Source organism: Cynocephalus volans, chromosome 4 (genome assembly GCF_027409185.1).
Source record: "Cynocephalus volans isolate mCynVol1 chromosome 4, mCynVol1.pri, whole genome shotgun sequence".
Classification (NCBI taxonomy): domain Eukaryota; kingdom Metazoa; phylum Chordata; class Mammalia; order Dermoptera; family Cynocephalidae; genus Cynocephalus; species Cynocephalus volans.
The window spans coordinates 99,642,275-99,661,436 of NC_084463.1; the positions used below are offsets into that span (position 1 = coordinate 99,642,275).

A 19,162-nucleotide genomic window follows, 5' to 3' on the forward strand; every position below is an offset into this window, starting at 1 on the left:
GCATGGAACCTAAGATAAGGACCAGAAGGAGTCATTCCAAAGCATTTTCACAGCCATAATTCAATAATCAACTATTTAGATCTGATTTTCCCAATAAAATATAGACTGTGGGAAGACAGGAACCTCTGCCTGCCTTCTTCACTTTCATCACCTCATCACCTAAACACAGCACAGAGACTTACATTTGGTAAGTTATGAATTAACTAATAATTAATATTTAACAAATTTTGGATTCACATAGTAGAGTCAATTCCACAGCCCCACCTCATTTCTCTAGAGGTGATTATAAATAACTGTGTTTATATTAACTGTAGAGTAAACATTATAAAATTATTTGTTTCTATAGTTTCCAGATATTCTAGTGTCCAGATGTTCCAGCTGCCCATCTCTCAGAAATCCACCTCTGTCTTACCATGAAGGCCACAACCTGTAATGGATCAGTGGGTGGCACACATGTCTTCTACCTGGTGGGCATCCCCTTTCTGCCAAAGTCCTTCTTCCTCCCTGTGTTTTTTACTTTCCTTCTTTTCTACATGCTCATCATTATGGGCAATGCCCTAATCCTGGGGGCTGTGGTGGCAGAACCCAGCCTCCATAAGCCCATGTATTTCTTTCTGATCAATCTCTCTGCCCTGGACATCCTTTTTACCACAACCACCGTCCCAAAGATGCTGTCCCTATTCCTGCTTGGGGATCACTTCCTCAGCTTCCATTCCTGCTTATTACAGATGTACCTCTTCCAAAGCTTTACGTGCTCAGAAGCCTTCATCCTGGTGGTCATGGCCTATGACCGTTATGTGGCCATCTGCCGCCCACTGCACTATCCTGTCCACATGACACCACAGACCAACGCTGCATTGGCGGCCAGTGCCTGGCTCACTGCCCTCCTCCTGCCCATCCCAGCAGTGGTACAGACCTCCCAGATGGCATATAACAGCATTGCCTACATCTACCACTGCTTCTGTGACCACTTGGCTCTGGTCCAGGCCTCCTGCTCCGACACCACACCCCAGACCCTCATGGGCTTCTGCATTGCCATGGTGGTGTCCTTCCTCCCCCTGTTCCTGGTGCTTCTCTCCTATGCCCACATCCTGGCCTCGGTTCTTCGCATCAGCTCCCGAGAAGGCCGTTCAAAAGCCTTCTCCACCTGCAGCTCCCACCTGCTGGTGGTGGGCACCTACTACTCATCCATTGCCATAGCCTATGTGGCCTACAGAGCTGAGCTGCCCCTCGACTTCCACATCATGGGTAATGTGGCATATGCTATCCTCACACCAATCCTCAACCCTCTCATCTACACACTGAGGAACAAGGATGTCAAGGCAGCCATCACCAAAATTGTATGTCTCAAGACCCGGGCTATGACAGGAACATCTGACTTTTAAATGCAGCTAATTCTGCTCAAATAATAGTGCTTAGCCCAAAGTAGGAACTCAATAAATATTGTTGAATCAATAAATTAATGAATATAGAATGGTACAAGAAAAGTCAGTTGAACAGATAACTACACAATGGTTCTCATACTTTGGTCCAGGGCTTTCCCGCTGGTACAATGGAATAATGTTAATCTGCACTCTGTAGGAATCTTACATTGCTATATAAAAAGTTCACTACTTAGTAATTTAAGAAAAAAACTGCATGGCAAAAAGTCATATAAGCAAAGTCAAAAACAAATAAAAGGCATATCACAGGGAAAGAGCAACTATTCATATTATATAAAGAGTCCTTAAGAATGTAGAAGAAAAAGCCTAACATTTCAATATAAAAATGGGCAAGTTATCATGTTTCACACCCTAAATATATACAAGTTTTATTTGGTGACTATTGTAGAGGACGTAGAAAATTGTAGTGGAATTGTTAAAAAATATAACTTTAATGTACGCAGTTTTGTAGCAAATGCTTGCTAAAAACATTTTAAGTAAAGCAGCTTCTAAGGGGCCATATAAAGGTCAGGCCTGAGCACACTAAACATTCCAAGGAAGGGAATGACCCCCACCCAGTTCCAGGAACTGACTAGTTCCTTATCTAAAGGCCACCTGGCCAGGCCCCAGGGAAGATAAATGATTGAGAAATGCACTGTTCCTTATCGAGGTACCAGCCTGCTAAAGCCCACCTGTAAATCTAAAGGCACCACAAATCTATCAGGGTACCAGCCTGCTAAAGTCTACCCATAAATCTAAAGGCACCACAATAACCAGCAACTCATCCTGTCACAAGGGTCTGTCCAGAGAAACTGTATAAAAGGTGCTTGTGTTGTAAGCTCATGGTCGCTTCTGTCCAGGAGACTAAGTGACTCCAGCATGCTGGAATAAAGCCCCTCTTGCTTGATTGCATCGGTCTCAGTCTCATGGTCTTTGTGAAGTGAGCCGTCCCAGTCTGTGGAATTTGTGCATGGTGCATGGGTCTTACACTATACCTTAATAAAAAAAAGTTTTTTTTAATTAAAAAATGAAAAGAAAAAATTGAGTAGCTGGAAGCACTCATATCCCAGTGACAAATAAATTAAATAAATAAATAAAACTTGGCAAAATATGTGAGTAGACAGATTACCAAAAAATGCAGTGGCCTTCAAACAATGAAAAGATATTTAGTCTACTACATATAAATAATACAAATTAAAGCTATGCTGAAATGCCATTTTCCACTTAATCAGATTAGCAAAAAATCCAATATTTTGGCTTGGAGAAACAACTTTCATAACTGGCTTGTGAGGATGCAAATTGGTACAACACTACTGCAATACCTACTGAAAGAACATTTGCATTCACCCTTGACCCAGCAATCTCACTCCCAGGAATCTATCCCAAAGATTCACTGGTGATCATTCATTAGGCTACTCACTCATCAATAGGGTGCTGGCCGAATAAACTATAAAAATGTATCATGCAGCTGTAAAGAGGAAATGAGGAAGCTCTCCATATACTGATATGTTGCTAAGTGAGAAAAGCAAGCTACAGAACAGAGTTTTTGTAAAAAAGGATGCAATTTGCTTAAAATTTCAGGGGCGCAGCCACAATCCAAAATCAGCCTTTCTTTTTATTGACAAGGCAAGGAAGTTTCACAAGAAAAATCAGTTGATTCAATCATCAAAGAAGGACATAAAAACAGGAAGTGTAAAACTTGTAACAGCAGTAAATTAACAATGTGACATTCCAGAATGTAATTTGTAAAAAGCTAGGTTAATTCACCAACAAACAGCTTGTCTTTAGTAAACATTTTCTTTTCCACATACTTCCTACAGCAATTTCTTTAGCATATTTAAACAGTATTCAAGCAGTTTCTTAACATATCTAAAGAACAATCAGTAGGTTAAATGTCAATAATCATTCAAGCCAGAATCAAACCAGCAATGTAAGACAGTCAAAGTAATGTAAGACAGTCAAAGTACACAATCCCATCCCTAAACAGTGATTAGAATTGATTAGATGGATTTTGCCAAACTTATCTGTGGACTTTGGTCCCCTACTCAAGAGCCTTTTGTCTCATTCATGCATTATCTAAAAATCCTATTCTAAGATCAAAGGAGAATCAAGATTTCTAATCCACCACATTTAGGCATATGTAAATTTTTTATACAGTTAAAACACATCAAAAAGGAGAAAACCACGATTCTCCCCATTTAAAATAAACAGAAGCATTTGACCTTGGCTGTCTCTCAAGTTAGTAGCATGATGATGCAGAAAATCACTATAAGTGACTTTAAAACAGTGCTTTGTACATCCTGAAAGGATATAAGGACAAGAAAAATCACATCTTAAAATGCATTGAGGAGTTTAAAAAACATATATATTAGAGTTTTACTTCCTTAATATAGATTAGATATAAATTATATATTTAAAAATGAAAGTCATTTTTAACATTTTATTTTGACATGATTTTATATTTACAGACAATTTCAAAAATAGTACAGAGAGCTCCTGTATACCCTTCATGGATCGTCCTCTAAGGTCAACATCTTACATAACCATAGTACATTTACCAAAAGTAAGAAATTAACTTTGGTAATTTCAAACTAGAGACTTAATTCAAATTTCTCCAGTTTTTCCACTAATGTCTTTTTTCCTTTCCGGGTTCCAATCCAGGATACCACATTGTATTTAATTATCATGTCTCTTTAGTTGCTTGGCAGTTTCTTTGTCTTTCCTTGTCTTTCATGACCTTGACACTTGTGACGAGTAGTAGTAAACTTAAATGCATATTAGTAAGTGAAAGAAGCCAATCTGAAAAGTCTACATACTGTATGATTCCGACTACAGGACACTCTGGAAAAGGCAAAACTATAGAGAGAGTAAATAGATTAGTGGGTGCCAGGTGTTAGGAGGAGGAAGGGATGAATAGGCAGACTACAGGGGATTTTTAGGGCGTGAAACTACTCTGTACGATACCATAATGATGGATATATGTCATTATATATTTGTCACAATCCAAAGAATGTACAACATGAAGATCAAACCCTAATGTAAACTATAGACTTTGAGTGCTAATGATGTGTCAACGTAGATTCATCAGTTGTAGTAAATGTACACTGTGGTGTGGAATATCAATAGCGGGGGAGGTTACACCTGTGCGGGGACAGGGAGTACCTGGAAATTCTCTGTACTTTCCACTCAATTTTGCTGCGAACCTAAAACTGCTCTAAAAACTAAGGTTTATCCATTAAAAGGAAAAGAGTAGTAGGTATTTGGTAGAATATTCTTTAATTTGAAATTATCTCATGAATGAACTGAGGGTATGGATTTGGGAAAGAGTACAACAGAGGTGATGTGTCCTTCTCACCACACGGTATCAGTGAGCAAATGATAGCAGTACAACTTCCTAACCTAGGACTGGTATTGCTGGGTGTACTGTTAGTGTATGTTTAGCTTAATAAGAAACTGATAAACTGTTTTCCAAAGTGGCTCTACCATTTTGCATACCCACCAGCAATAAATAAAACTCCTGTTGTTCTGAATCCTTATCAGCATTCAATATTGTCCAATTTGTTGTTGTTGTTGTTGTTGTTATTTAATGTTAGCCATTCTAAGAGATATGTAGTGGTATCTCATTGTGGTTGTAATTTAATTTAATTACATTTCACTATGACTAATGATGTTGAGCATCTTTCAAGTGCTCATTTTTCTATTCATTTATCTTCTTTAGTGAACTGTGTTCAGATCTTTTGCCCATTTTTTAATTGGGTTATTTGTTTTTATACTATTGAATTTTAGAAATTTTTTACACATGTATATTCTAGATACAAGCCCTTTATCGGATCTGTGACCTGCAAATAGTTTCTCCCAGTCAGTGACTGGTCTTTGTATTCTCTTACAGCGTCTTTTGCAGGGCAAAGGTTTTTAATTTTTATAAAGTCCAGTTTATCATTCTTTCTTTATAGATTATGCTGTTTGATATTATACCTAAATACTCATCACCAAACCAAAGGTCATGCAGATTTCACCCTATAAAAAATAGGAAATTTCTAGAAGCTCTCTTCTAGAAGTTTTGTAGTTTTATACTTTCCATTTCAGTCTATGAATAATTTTGAGTTAATTTTTAGATAAGATGTGAGGTTTAAGTTGAGATTATTTTTTATTTTTTTATCTTTTTGCATATGAACATTCAATTGTTTCAGCACCATTTGTCATAAATCCTGTTCTTTATCTGTCAAGTTACTTTTAGGCTTTTGTCAAATACCATTTGTCTATATTTGTATGTATCTATTTGGGGCTCTCTGTTATATTCCACTGATACATATGTCTGTCTTTTCACTAATACTACACTGTTTTGACTACTGTAACTTTATAGTTAGTGTTGAAATTAGGTAGTGTGAATCCTCCAACATTGTCATTCTTTTTTAGCATTGTTTGGCTATTCTAGTACTTTTGCCTTTTGATATAAATTTTCCAACCCAACTGTTGAATCTATAGATCAAAATTGGGACAATTGACATTTTAGCAATATTGAGTCTTTCAATTCATAAACATAGTATACCTCTCCATTTATTTAGTTCTACTTTGATTTTGTTCATTACTCTTTTTTGTGGTTTTCAGTCTATACTTGTTGCACATATTTCATTAGATTTATATCTAGGTATATTTTGCTATTAGTCTGTAAAGATGGTGGATTTTAAACTGATTTATTTTGGAACACTGAACAAACTGCATTCCATTTGATTGAGATACATTATGTTCTTTTTATATTGCTTGGTTTGATTTGTGGAGACTTTATGACTTTTGCATTGATGTCTTTGAAGGATGGTCATCCGTAGTTTTCTTGTAATTTCTTTGTCTGATTTGATACTATGTTAATGCTGGCCTCACAAAATGAGTTGGGAAGTTTTTTCTCCCCTTCTGTATTCTGGAAAACATTGTGTGGAATTGGTGCTATTTCTTCCTTTAATATTTGTAGAATTTGCCTGAGAAACTACCTGGTCTTGGAAATTTTTTTAGAGAAGTTTTTAAACTACAAAATCAATTTATTTAATAATATAGGAGTTTTTCAGTTATCTATTTCTTCTTGGATGAGTTTTGGTAGGTTTCTGCCTTTCAAGAAATTCTTTTATTTCATTCCAATTACAGAACTTGTGGGCATAGAATTGTTTCTGGTATTCCCTTATTATCCTTTTAATGCCTTTGATGTCTCTTCTTTCATTCCCAGTAGTGGTATTTTGTGTCTTCTATGTTTTTTTCTTGGTCAATCTGGCTATATGTTCATCAATTTTATTGATTTTTTATAGAATCAGCATTTAGTTTAATTGATTCTTTTCAACCATTTTTCTGTTTTTAATTTTATTGATTTCTGCTTTAATCTTTATAATTTTTTTCTTCTACATGTTTGTGTTTAATTTGATCTTTTTTTCTAGTTTCTTATCATGGAAGATTAAATTATTGATATGAGACTTTTAATATGAGCATTGAACTCTATACATTTCCCTGTACCTACTGCTTTAGCAACTTTATGCAAATTTTGATATGTTTGCTTTATGCAAATTTTGATATGTTGCATTTTCATTTTCATTTCATTCAAAATGTATTTTTAATTTCTCTTAAGACTTCTGAATTGATCCATTGGTTATTTCAAAGTGTTTTGTTTAATTTCAAAACACTTGGAGTATTTTTCCAATTTCTTTCTATTATTGTTTTCTAGTTTAATTCCATTATGGTTCAGGAATATACTTTGTATGATTTCTATTCTTTAAATTTTTTTTCTATTCTTTTGAATTTTTTGTTTAATAGCCCAAACCATTGTCTATCAATGTTCTGTGTGCAATTCGAAGTGTATTCTGCTGTTGTTGTGTGGACTATTCTATAAATGTCAATTAGGTCTAGTTGTTTGATAGTGCTGTTTAGGCTTTCAATATCCTAACTAATTTTATGTCTATTTGTTGTATAAATAACTGAGATGCAGAGACTGAAGTCTCTAGCCATAATTGCATATTTGTCTATTTCTCTCTTCAATTTCACCAGTTTTTGCTTCATGTACTTTGAAGCTCTGTTGTTAGAAACAAACACGTTTAGGATTGTTATGTTGTCCTGGATAATTGGCCCCTTTATGATTATATAATGTTCTTCTTTATCTCTGGTAATTTCCTTTGTTCTGAAATCTACTTTTTCTGATATTAATATAATGATTCCAGTTTTCTTTCGGTTAGTGTTTGCATGGTATATTTTTTCCATCATTCTACTTTTAACCTGTCTATATCTTTAAATTTAAAGGGATTTCTTGTAGACAGCATATACTTGGATATTGCTTTTTTAATTTTTATCTAACATTCTCTGTCTTCTAACTGGTGTATTCAGACATTCAATGTAATTATTGATATGATTGGATTACAGTCTACCATCTTGCTAGATTTTTGTTTGTTTGAACTGTTTTTTATTTCTTTTTTCCTCTTTTTCTGCCTTTTCTTGTGTTAATTGAGCATTTTTTAAATAATTCCACTTTATGTCCTCTTTTGACTTGCTGTTTTTTAGTGACCACCTTTGGGTTTACAAAACACACTTTTAATTAAAATAAAGTCTACCTTTGTGTTAAGTCTAAGGACCTAACAACAGTATATTCTTCCCTTCCCTCATACTTTGTGCCACCGTTGTCACACCTTTTACTTTTATATCTGTTATGAACACACAGCACGTTGATACTATTTTTGCTTTAGATGGTTATCTGTTGAAGAAACTAAACAAAGAAAAAAATGAATTTAATTTTACCTTAACTTATTCCACTTGCACCACTCTTCATGTCTTTATTTGTCCAACAAACCAGTTATGAAACTGCCAGGGAAATTCAAATATGAACTGGTAACTTATTTGTTATCAACTTTATTCAGGTATAATTTATATGAATATAAGATACATCTATTTGAAGTGTATGGTTCAAAGAATCTTGATAAATGTATACAATTGTGTAAACTCCACCCCAATCAAGATAAGAGAACATTACACCACCCCCAAGGATTCCACTGCATCCCTTCCTAGTTAATCCTCCAAACTCCTGTTCCTAGGCAAACATTGATCTGGTTTTTGGAACTGTGTATTAGTTTTATCTTTTCTAGAATCTCATATAAATGAAAACTAGCTTGTGTCATTCACCATAATGTTTTGGACATTCACCCATATTATTTTATGTATGAGTAATTTGTTCCTTTCTACTGCTGACAAATACTGTTTCTTTTACTTTGCTTTACTTCTTCCCTTCCAAACTGTATGCCTTTAATTCATTTTTTCCTTCTCGCTCTGACATTTCCTTATTACATTTCCAGTACAATGTTGTAAAAGTGGTGAAAGCAGACATCCTTGCATTGTTCTTGATCTTAAGAGTATTCAGTCTTTTGCTGTTAAGTATTATGTTAGCTGAAGATTTTTTTATAGTACTACAGGAAATCAAAATTGAAACATACCACTTACAATAGCAGCCAAAAAAGGAAATATTTAGGGATAAATTTAAGAAAATATGTGCAAGACTTATAACCTAAGACTACCAAACACTGCCAAAAGGAATTAAAGAAAACTTATACTACCCAATTTCAAACTTACTATAAAGCTACAGTAACCAAGATGTATAGTGTTAGCGTAAGAATAGACATATAGATCAATGTAACAGAAGAAGTTTAGAAATTGACCCAAACAGTCAAAAGACTTTCAGCAAAGGTACGAAGAGTACTCTGTAAGAAAGGAAAGTCTTTTTAACAAATGGTGCTGGAACAACTGAATAGACACTGTTGGTCTCTTAATAGCCAATGCTGCTGATGCTTATGAAAAATAAACTGTGTTGGTTGGGATGGCGCAGTAGGCACCTTTCCCCCTAAAATTCCGTTGTGCGTTGTTACCCCTCACCTTTGAGTTACAACCACAATGCAAAAAGTGACCTCCTAAGGAGAAAAATTAACTATTTATCAGTGGTGGAGTTGGGGAGAAGAATAGGATGTGTTTCAGATGAACTGAAAATGACAAGTGTCCTCAAGCCCTCTAATGCATCTTGGATATCCACATTCCAATTATTAGATTTTCAATGAAGGAATTAACAGTGACCATAAAACACACTACATTTGGGGAATAAACTCAGGCTGCAATTTGACAATGCATATGATCAGATTCTGGACTGCGCATCTGTTCTTCCTGTTATAGCATTCCATGACAAGTCTAGTGTCTTATTTACTTCCAGCTGGCCAAACTAGTATTGGAGCTTTTCTTTTCTTTTCTTTTCTTTTTTTTTGTCTTTTTGTGACCGGCCACACCACGCTCAGCCAGTGAGCACACCGGCCATCCTTACATAGGATCCGAACCCACGGCGGGAGCACTACTGTGCTCCCAGCGCCGCACTCTCCCGAGTGCGCCACAGGGTCGGCCCAGTATTGGAGCTTTTCAACCACACCCTGTAAGAAATAATCAACCCTCACCTCTATGAATACATTTTTTTATTATCTTGAAATTGTTCTAAGGCAACAGCTTCCAGGTTCATCTGAGTTTGGCCCTTGCTCGGTAGGAATATAATTCCAAAAACTATATTTGGCAATAGCCAAATAGATTATCAGATCACCATACACTCTTAGTTTACTGGCATTCCATCCCTGGAGTCTCATTGACTCTATCCACGGCCACCCGGTAACCCAGACCTAAAACTTCCATAACTTCTTTATTTTACCTCCTTTTCCCTCTAGATCTAGTTTTTCAAAAAACAACTTTAATGAGATACAATATTCAAACACTAAAATGTACCTATTTTAAGTGTACAATTTGACGAGTTTAAACAAATGTATATACCCATGGAACCACCACCATAGTCAAGAAATAGACTATCTCCATCAACCCAAAAAGTTCACTTGTGACCATTCCCAATCTCCCTTCCCAACTCTGGCTCCAGGCAACCCCTGATCTGATTTCTGTCTCTATAGATTAGATTCATCTTTTTTAGAGTTTCATGTAAATGAAATCACACAATACGTACCCTTTTGTGTCTGACTTCTGCTCGGTATGTTTTAAAAATTCATCCATGTTGTGATGTGGATCAATAGATTATTCCTTTTTATTTTTAAAATTAGTTTATTGTATAGTTATACATATTTGTTTACCAGTTGATGAATATTTGGGTTGTTTCCAGTTTGGGGCTATTAAAAATAAAGCTTCCAAGAATATTTTGTACATCTGTGTGGACATATGTTTTTATTTCTGTTAGGAAATACTTAGGGGTGGAATTGGTGGGTCATATGATGTGTCTGTTTAATTTGAAATAAATTCTGCAACTGTTTTCTAAAGTGTTACATTTCCACCAGCAATGTGTTATTATTCCAGTTGTTCCACGTCCTCCCCATCACTTGGTATTATCAATCTTCTTAATTTTAGCCTTTCTAATGAGTGTGTAGCAGTAGCTCACTGTGGTTTTATTTTGCACTTCCATTAAGACTAATGATGTTGGGCATCTTTTCATGTGGCCATTGGCCATTCATATATTTTGTTTTTATAGTGTTGGTTCAAATATTTTGCCCTTTTTTAAAAAAAGTGGGTTGTTTATTTTTTATTAATGAGTTGTAGAATTTCTTTATATATTTTGAATACAAGTCTTTTGTTAATGTACAGTACTTTCTCCCAGTATTTGGCTTCTCTTTTCATTTGCTTAACAATGTCATTTGAAGAACAGAAATTTTTAATTTCGATAAAGTCTAATTTATCATTTTTTTCTTTTATGTTTCATCTTTCTTGTATCCTATTTAAGAAATCCTTTCCTACCTCAAGTTTTCAAATTTTTCTCCTATGTTTTCTTCTGGAAGTTTTATAGCTTTAGTTTTTAACATTTAGGCTTATGATCTATTTTGAGTTGGTTTTTGTATATGATGTGAGGTCAAGATCAAGTTTCACTTTTTTCCATATGGATATCTTAAAAACCATGCAGCATAGGTCCTCCCAATTTATTCTTCTTTTTCAAAATCATTTTGGTTCTTCCTGGTCCTTTGCATTTCCATATAAATTTTAGAATTAGCTTCTCAATTTTTACAAAAAGTCTACTTGTATTTGATAGAGATTGCATTGATTCTGTAAAACATTTTGGGCATATTTGACATCTAAACAATGTTGAATCTTCTGCTCCATAATCATGATTTATCTCTCCATTTATTTAGCTCTTTAATTTTTCTCAGCAACGTTTTATAGTTTTAAGTCAGAGTCTTGCACATGTTTTGTTAAATTTATACCCAAGTATTTCATGTATTCTTTCCCCTTAATTTTATTATGTCAATATACAATGTGGTTGATTATTGTGGCCCATTACCGAAACCTCCCTCCCTCCTCCCTCTCCCCCCTCCCACCCAACAATGTCCTTTCTGTTTGCTTGTCGTACCAACTTCAAGGAATTGTAGTTATTATGTCTTCTCCCCCCACCCCCCGGTTTGTTTTGTGTCTGTGTGTGTGAATTTATTTATTTATTTTTAGCTCCCACCAATAAGTGAGAACATGTGGTATTTCTCTTTCTGTGCCTGACTTGTTTCACTTAATATAATTCTCTCAAGGTCCATCCATGTTGTTGCAAATGGCAGTATTTCATTCATTTTTAGACATGAGTAGTATTCCACTGTGTACGTATACCAAATTTTCTGTATCCACTCATCCAAAGATGGACATTTGGGCTGGTTCCAACTCTTGGCTATTGTAAAGAGTGCTGCGATGAACACTGGGGAACAGGTATACCTTCGACTTGATGATTTCCATTGCTCTGGGTATATTCCCAACAGTGGGATAGCTGGGCCATATGGTAGATCTATCTGCAATTGTTTGAGGAACCTCCATACCATTTTCCATAGAGGCTGCACCATTTTGCAGTCCCACCAACAGTGTATGAGACTTCCTTTCTCTCCACAACCTCGCCAGCATTTATCGTTCAGAGTCTTTTGGATTTTAGCGATCCTCACTGGGGTGAGATGGTATCTCAGTGTGGTTTTGATTTGCATTTCCCAGATGCTGAGTGATGTTGAGCATTTTTTCATATGTCTTTTGGCCATTTGCATATCTTGCTTAGAGAAATGCCTGCTTAGCTCTTTTGCCCACTTTTTAATTGGGTTGCTTGTTTTTTTCTTGTAAAGTTGTTTGAGTTCCTTGTATACTCTGGATATTAATCCTTTGTCAGATGTATATTTTGCAAATATTTTCTCCCACTCTGTTGGTTGTCTTTTAACTCTGTTAATTGTTTCTTTTGCTGTGCAGAAGCTCTTTAGTTTGATATAATCCCATTTTTCCTTTGGTTGCCCATGCTTTTGGGGTCATATTCATGAAGTCTGTGTCCAGTCCTATTTCCTGAAGTGTCTCTCCTATGTTTTCTTTAAGAAGTTTTACTGTTTCAGGGTGTATATTTAATTCTTTAATCCATTTTGAATTGAGTTTAGTGTACGGTGAAAGGTATGGGTCTAGTTTCTTTCTCCTGCATATTAATATCCAGTTCTCCCAGCACCATTTGCTAAAGAGGCAGTCTCTTCCCCAGTGAATAGGCTTGGTGCCTTTGTCAAAGATCAGGTGGCAGTAGGTGTGTGGGTTGATTTCTGGATTCTTTATTCTATTCCATTGATCAGTGTATCTGTTTTTATGCCAGTACCATACTGTTTTGGTTATTATAGCTTTGTAGTATAGTTTAAAGTCAGATAGTGTTATGCCTCCAGCTTTATTTTTTTGCTCAGCGTTACTTTGGCTATGCGTGGTCTTTTGTTATGCCACATAAATGTCTGGATAGTTCTTTCCATTTCTGAGAAAAATGTCTTTGGAATTTTGATGGGGATTGCATTGAATTTGTAGATCACTTTGGGTAGTATGGACATTTTCACTATGTTGATTCTTCCAATCCAAGAGCATGGGATATCTTTCCATTTTCTTGTATCCTCTCTAATTTCTCTCAGCAGTGGTTTGTAGTTCTCATGATAGAGATTTTTGACATCCTTGGTTAACTCAATTCCTAAGTATTTTACTTTTTTGGTGGCTATTGTAAATGGGCAGGCTTTCTTGATTTCTGGTTCTGCATGTTCACTATTGGAGAAAAGAAATGCTACTGATTTTTGTGTGTTGATTTTGTATCCTGCTACTGTGCTGAAATCATTTATCAATTCCAAGAGTTTTTTTGTAGAGGTTTTAGGCTGTTCGATATATAGGATCATGTCATCTGCAAACAGCGACAGTTTGCAGTGGGTTTGTCATATATGGCTTTGATTATGTTGAGATACTTTCCGTCTATACCTAACTTATAGAGGGTCTTTGTCATGAATGAGTGTTGAATTTTATCAAATGCTTTTTCAGCATCTATAGAGATGATCATATGGTCCTTGCATTTGATTTTATTAATATGGTGTATCACATTTATTGATTTGCGTATGTTGAACCAACCTTGCATCCCTGGGATGAATCCCAATTGATCATGGTGAATAATTTTACATATGTGTTGCTGTATTCTGTTTGCTAGTATTTTAGTGAACATTTTTGCATCTATATTCATAAAGGATATCGGTCTGTAGTTTTCTTTTTTGGTTATATCTTTACCTGGTTTTGGTATCAGGATGATGTTTGCTTCATAGAATGAGTTTGGGAGATTTGCGTCCGTTTCAATCTTTTGGAATAGTTTGTAAAGAATCGGTGTCAATTCCTCTCTGAATGTTTGGTAAAATTCTGCTGTGAATCCATCTGGTCCTGGGCTTTTCTTTGTTGGGAGCCTTCTGATAACAGCTTCAATCTCCTTTATTGTTATTGGTCTGTTCAGATTTTCTACATCTTCATGGCTCCGTTTGGGAGCTTGTGTGTGTCCAGAAATTTATCCATTTCCTCCAGATTTTCAAACTTGTTGGTGTATAGTTGTTTATAGTAGTCTCAAATGATTCCTTGTATTTCAGATGAATCAGTTGTAATATCGCCTTTTTCATTTCTAATTTTTGTTATTTGAATCTTCTCTCTTCTTTTTTTTGTTAGCCATGCTAATGGTTTGTCAATTTTATTTATCTTTTCAAAAAACCAACTTTTTGATTCATTGATCTTTTGTATTGTTTTTTGGGTTTCAATGTCTTTAAGTTCTGCTCTGATCTTAATGATTTCTTTCCATCTGCTAACTTTAGGTTTGAATTGTTCTTGTTTTTCTAGTTCTTTAAGGTGAAGTGTTAGGTTGTTCACTTGCCATCTTTCCACTCTTCTGAGGTGAGCATTTAATGCAATAAATTTCCCCCTTAATACTGCTTTTGCAGTATCCCACAGGTTTTGGTATGATGTATCATTATTTTCATTAGTTTCAATAAATTTTTTGATTTCCTGCTTGATTTCTTCTTGGACCCATATGTCATTAAGTTGAATGCCGTTTAATTTCCATGGGTTTGTATAGTTTCCAGAATTTCGTTTGTTATTGATTTCTAGTTTTAATCCATTATGGTCTGAGAAAATACATGGGATAATTCCAATTTTTTTGTATTTGTTGAGACTTGATTTGTGACCCAATATGTGGTCTATCCTGGAGAATGATCCATGTGCTGATGAGAAGAATGAATATTCTGAGGTTGTTGTATGGAATGTTCTGTAGATATCTGCCAAGTCCAATTGGTCTAGAGTATTGTTTAGATCTTGTGTTTCTCTGCTGATTCTTTGCCTATATGATCTGTCCAATATTGACAGTGGGGTGTTCAGGTCCCCTGCTATTATGGTATTAGTGTCTATTTCCTTCTTTAGGTCTAATAGAGTTTGTTTTATATATCTGGCTGCTCCAACATTGGATGTGTACATATTTATGATTGTTATGTCTTCTTGATGGATCAGTCCTTTTATCATTAAGTAGTGTCCCTCATTGTCTCTTTTTATGGTTTTTAGTTTAAAGTCTATTTTGTCAGATATAAGAATAGCTACTCCAGCTGATTTTTCTTTTCTGTTTGCATGGTAAATCTTTTTCCATCCTTTCACTCTTAGTTGATGTGAGTCTTTATGGTTGAGGTGGGTCTCTTGAAGGCAGCATATAGTTGGGTCCTCGTTTTTAATCCAGTCAGCCAGTCTGTGTCTTTTGATTGGGGAATTTAAGTCTTTTACATTAAGAGTTGTTTTTGAAAAGTGTTGATTTATTCCTAGCATTTTATTGATTGTTGTTTGGTTGTCTTAGGTGTCTTTTGTTCCTTGCTTTCTTATTTACTGTTTGTTTTCTGTGTTTGTTCGTTCCTTAGGTTGTAGATAGCCTTTTTGTTTGTTTGTTTTCTCTTCATGAATGTCTTTTTTATTATACTAGTGGGTTTAGATTTTTCCCGGGTTTTTATGGCAGTGGTAGTTATTTTTCAGGAACCAAACCCAGTACTCCCTTGAGAATTTCTTGTAAGGGTGGTCATGTGGTGGTGAACTCCTGCAGTTTTTGTTTGTCTGAGAAATATACTTTTGCCCTTCATTTCGGAAGGATAGCCTTGCAGGGTAGAGTATTCTTGGCTGACAATCTCTGTCTTTCAGTATTTTGAATATATCATCCCATTCCTTTCTGGCCTTTAGGGTTTGTGATGAAAAGTCTGATGTTAGCCTGATTGGGGCTCCCTTATAGGTGATTTGACGCTTCTCTCTTGCAGCTTTTAAGATTCTCTCTTTGTCTTTGAGTTTTGCCAATTTGACTATAACATGTCTTGGAGAAGACCTTTTTTGGGTTGAATACATTTGGAGATCATTGAGCTTCCTGGATCTGAAGATCTGTGATTTTTCCTATACCTGGGAAGTTTTCTGCCACTATTTTGTTGAATATGTTTTCAATGCAATCTCCTTTTTCCTCCCCTTCTGGAATACCCATGACTCGGATATTTGAGCGCTTAAGGTTGTCTGATATCTCTCTCAGATTTTCTTCAATGCCTTTGATTCTTTTTTCTTTTTTCTTTTTTTTTTTTTGTCTGCTTGTGTTATTTCAAACAGCCCATCTTCAAGTTCAGAGGTTCTCTCTTCAACTTCCACAAGCCTGCTGGTTAAACTCTCCATTGTGTTTTTTATTTCACTGAATAACTTCTTCAGTTCGGCAAGTTCTGCTACATTTTTTTCAGGACATTGATTTCCTTGTACATTCCCTCTTTCAGGTCCTGTATACTTTTCCTCATTTCATCATGATGTCTAGCTGAGTTTTCTTGTATCTCATTCAGTTTCCTTAGAATTATCACTCGAAATTCCTTGTCAGTCATTTCAAGGGCTTCTTGTTGTATAGGATCTAGAGCTTGAGATTTATTATCTTTGGGTGGTGTACCTTCTTGATTTTTTGTATTTCTGGTATATTTTCTTTGATGTTTATTCATTGTGGCAGGGGGTTTCACAGTCCACAGGTTTGACACTATTGATTGACTAAGATGTTGCTGTGGTTGCCAATTTGGTATGGCTACCTCAGTGACTATTCACTTGGCCACTAGTGCCTTGCGTGTGTGGTTGCCTCAGGTCTTGGGCCTCTCCGGGTAGCCACCTCTCTGGTCAGCTTTGCCTCTGCTGGGCTGCTGGGTGACAGGGCGTTACTGCAGGGTGTCACTCCTGCCGCTGCTGCTTCCCCTGCTGCTGCCGCTGCCGCCACTGCCACTGCTGCCACTGCTGTCGAGGGCGCCGCACAATTTATAGTACTGGAGCCTGCAAAGTCCAAGATCAAAGTGCTGGCAGGTTTGGTGTCTGGTGAGGGCTGCTCTCTGCTTCCAAGATGGTGCCTCTTGCTACATCCTTTGGCATATTGTCCAGAACTGCAGATCAATATAGTACAGGAATCCTACAGGCGGCAATCCCACCTCCTTACCAAGACCCCTTACCAGTCATCTTTTAAAAAAAAAAAAAGAAAGAAAAGTAGTCAATTATTGCTACACATAACAGCAAGGCTGAGCCTTGCAGACATAACAATGAGAGACAGCCGCCATACACAAAAGAGCACATGCTGTATGAGTCCATTGATGTGAAATTCTAGAAGAGATGAGACCTATCAGTGGTGACAGAAATGAGTTAACAGGGACTGGCTGCTTAGCTCAGTTGGTAGAACATAGTGCTGACGACACCAAGGTCAAGGGTTCAGATCCCTGGATCTGCCTCGGAAGGGATCCTGGACGCCTGGGTCAGTCCTAGTCCTGACAGGATCAGAGGGTCTCTCGGTCTGGGGCCGACTTCCTGGGATCCGGAGTCTGGGCTCCACAGGAGGGAGGCAGGATCCCTTGGAAGACTATCCCAGACACAGCGGGAATCCTCGGCACTGTCTGTCTGTGACCGTCTGTGTGTCTGTCCTCCTCTGCACCGTCGAGTTCCTATCCTTTTGTCGGCACAGTGGAGCCTGGTGGGCCTGGGCAGCGCAACCTGTTGGGTTCCCAGAGGATGGGTCTTGACCCCCTATTTCATGTTTTTTGATGACATTGTAAACTATATTTTAAAATTTTTAATTTCCAATAGTTTATTTTGTATACAGAAATAAAATAAATTTTGTATAGTGATTTTATACCCTGTTATCTTGCTAAAGCCAGTTATTAATTCTAGTAGCTATTTTGTACTCTTCAGGATTTTCAATGTATTTGATCATGTCATTTATGAATAATGACTTTTATTTATTTATTTTCAGTCTTTCTGCCTTCTATTTCTTTTTCTTGACTTTTTGCACTGGTTAGGACCTCCAGCACAACGTTGAATAAAAGTCATAAGAGAAAACATGCTGTTTTGTTAATGATCTTAGGGTAAGAGACACTTCATATTATACTGTTAAATATGAGGTTAGCTGTGAATTTTTCATAGATGCCCTTTATCAGGCTGCGGATGTTCTTTTCTATCCTATACTGAGAGACCTTATTATGAATTATATTTCTATAGGACACTTTTAGTGAGTATAGAATTCCAGGCTGGAAGTGTTTTTTCCTTTTAGCACTGTAAAAATTTCATCCCATAGTCTGTTGGCTTCCACAGTTTCTATTGAAAAGTCATCTATCAGTCTTAATGTTGCTATATTTTTTTTTAAATGTGTTCTTTTCTCTGGCTACTTTCTAGTTTTTCCCTTTATCTTTGGTTTTCAGCATTTTTACATTGATGAGGTGTGTCTTCTCTGTTTTGTGGGGGGCTTTTCGGCTTGGAATTTGTTGAGTTTCTGAAATCTGTGGGCTGATTTTTTTTTAAATCAGTTTTGGAAATTTCTCAGACATATCTCTGTACAAAATGTTTCTACATCATTCTCTCTCTCCTCTACTTCTGGGACTCAAATTGCATGCATGTTAGAATGTCTGACCAGGTCCTAAAATTTTTTGTGCCCTTTCTTTAAATTTTTAATTATTTTTCTCTCTGTGATTCAGTTTGGATATTTTCAATTAATCTGTTTTTCAGTTCACTCATCCTTTCTTATTTATACCCATTCAAAAATTTCTTAAGTTTACATACTATATTTTTTAGTTATGAAATGTTAATTCATCTTTTTTTAATAGATTCCAGTTCTCTCTTTAAATTCTCTATTACTCATATTTTGTCTAGCTTTTCCTTTATTTGGAATATATTAATCATATTATTTTAAAATCCTGTCTGATAATTATATCTGAATCATCTATTTAGCTGTTTCTACTCTGTTTTTCTCCTTTTATGTCGCCCTTTTTTTGTTTGTTTGTTTTTGTTTTTGTTCTTTTGTTTTGTTTTGACTGTACCTCATACCTTTTGATTGGGCACTGGGCATTGAGAATTAAAAATTTTTAAAGCTCTGAATGGTTTATCTTCCTCCAGAAAGGGTTGTGTTCTAG

The 19,162-nt window shown here is 36.0% G+C and overlaps 1 protein-coding gene across 1 annotated transcript; it reads left to right on the forward strand.

Annotated features, from left to right (window-relative positions):
• The first annotated feature begins 413 nt into the window (after positions 1–413).
• On the forward strand, positions 414–1,378 carry LOC134377318 (olfactory receptor 2AT4). The gene is given in 2 exon segments (XM_063095972.1): positions 414–1,340; positions 1,343–1,378. Coding segments are annotated over 2 exon segments (963 nt in total).
• Positions 1,379–19,162: the final 17,784 nt, after the last annotated feature.